This window comes from Buceros rhinoceros, unplaced genomic scaffold (genome assembly GCF_000710305.1).
Source record: "Buceros rhinoceros silvestris isolate BGI_N320 unplaced genomic scaffold, ASM71030v1 scaffold20952, whole genome shotgun sequence".
In the NCBI taxonomy this organism is placed as follows: Eukaryota; Metazoa; Chordata; class Aves; order Bucerotiformes; family Bucerotidae; genus Buceros; species Buceros rhinoceros.
The window spans coordinates 9,401-11,108 of NW_010397394.1; the positions used below are offsets into that span (position 1 = coordinate 9,401).

The window sequence follows — 1,708 nt, forward strand, 5'->3', positions numbered from 1 at the left end:
CTCAGCCCCTCAGGAGGGAGGAACTGGATCAGAAACTCAAGAAACTCTGCCAGGAGCTGCCCCAGCACCCCGCACCGCGGCTCCCTGTGACGAGGACAGGGCTGGTGTGGCATGGGCTGCTCACACGCTTGCAGCGCTGCGGGTCAACCCTGGACACAGCAAGCACTCACTTGCATCGCTGATCTACTTTGTCAAGCAGCGGGGTAAACTTCAGCAGGTACTCGAAGGCGCAGTTCACGTCCTCGGTGAAGTCCTGCTGTGTTAAGCAAAGAGCTCAACTCGGAGCCGGCCCAAGCCCACACTCCTCTCCCACACCTCCCCCGGCCACCCCCACACAGCACCACGGTGACAAACGCAGCTCGCTGCTGCACACAATGCGGCCAACGGCTCCGATCGAGGGCCTTCGGGACTCACCTTCTCACCTTGGGGATATTTCTTGAGTTTAACCAGGACCTGCGGGATCTGCAAGACACAGGGCACGATGTGACTGACCAAGGCAGACCCTGTTCTGCAGTCAGGACAGCCCCAGGCAGGAGGGGATCACGCCTGCAGGCAGCTGCTCTCCCAGCCCAGGGAAAGGAGCATTTCAGGAGCAGCCCAGGGGACTTTGAGGCCCTGTCTCCCCTCTGCAGGGTCCTTCCACCATCACAGGGAACCACAGGCAAGGGACTGAGGCTGCGGAGGAGCCCGAGTTACACACAGATTCCTTTTGGCCCGTACAAAGCAAGGAGAAGCAGACCGCTCCGGGATGGCCCACGGCTGAGCTGGAGGCACACAGGCCCCCAGGCCACTGTGGCATCTTTCAAAGGCCACGATTTCCCCCACAACATCCCAGGAAAAGCCTCTCTGCAAAATCAAAGTGGGCTGAAAAGCACCGCTGGACAGCGGACCTTGATGCTCAGGGGGCTGCCAGGGCATGGGGGTGATGGGAGAGAAAAGCTCATTGTTCTGCCAGAGTTTGGTGCTCAGCAGGGGCTGGGTGTGCAGGGAAAAGGCAGCAGCAGGCACGGGGCTGGGCCCTACCTTCAGGAAGGTGAAGGCTGTCCACTTCAGCTCCTCGGTGCCCTCCGGAGACTCGATAAGGCCCACGAAACAGGCCTTCCAGATCTCCAGCACAAAGAGTGGGGAGGGGATGCGCTGCGGGGCACAAAGACAAAACCCCCTCAGTGCTGGAAAGGCAGTAAAGAGTCTGCCCCCAAGCACAGCCAAACCCTGAACCCCCTGCGAAGGTGTCAAAGGGCTCACGCTGCTCCCTGCAGCTGCACCCAGAGCCCTGCACCAGGATCAGAGCAGGTTGGTACCTGGCACAGCAAGGCCCTGCTCCCACAGGCCACCCTGAGCAGGAGAACAAGATGCTGCCTCTGTACCTGCATCCTCTTCACCATCATGAGCTGCTCCACCAGCGGCTGGGTCTCTCCCGTGAGGTTCATGGTCCCCTCCAGCAGCACCACAGCGTGCACGGTAGGGAAGCCGGTCTTGGTCAGCTGCTCGGAGTGGACCGAGAGCATGGTGGGGATGCTGGGTGGGAGGCAACAGCACAGCATCACTGGAGCCTTGCAGGGACAGACCTTTGTTTCTCTTCTCCCAAACTCCTTTCCTGGCCAAGCTCCTGACCTCTGCTGTCACCTGTAGCTCCCGTGGCCTGCAGAGGAGCCCCGGGGCACCGCCTGGGCCCAGGGAGCAGCTCCACAGGGATGCAGGGCAGGGG

The 1,708-nt window shown here is 61.3% G+C and overlaps 1 protein-coding gene across 1 annotated transcript in view; it reads right to left on the minus strand.

Moving 5' to 3' along the window:
* Positions 1 to 1,708, minus strand: part of MED24 (mediator complex subunit 24) — a gene marked incomplete at both ends in the record, with an annotated part of 12,836 nt that overhangs the window by 9,393 nt on the left and 1,735 nt on the right. Inside the window, 4 exons of the mRNA XM_010146246.1 lie at positions 171 to 253; positions 415 to 462; positions 1,024 to 1,137; positions 1,368 to 1,518. Coding sequence (XP_010144548.1) covers positions 171 to 253; positions 415 to 462; positions 1,024 to 1,137; positions 1,368 to 1,518 — 396 coding nt within the window. The remainder of the gene's footprint in view (positions 1 to 170; positions 254 to 414; positions 463 to 1,023; positions 1,138 to 1,367; positions 1,519 to 1,708) is intronic.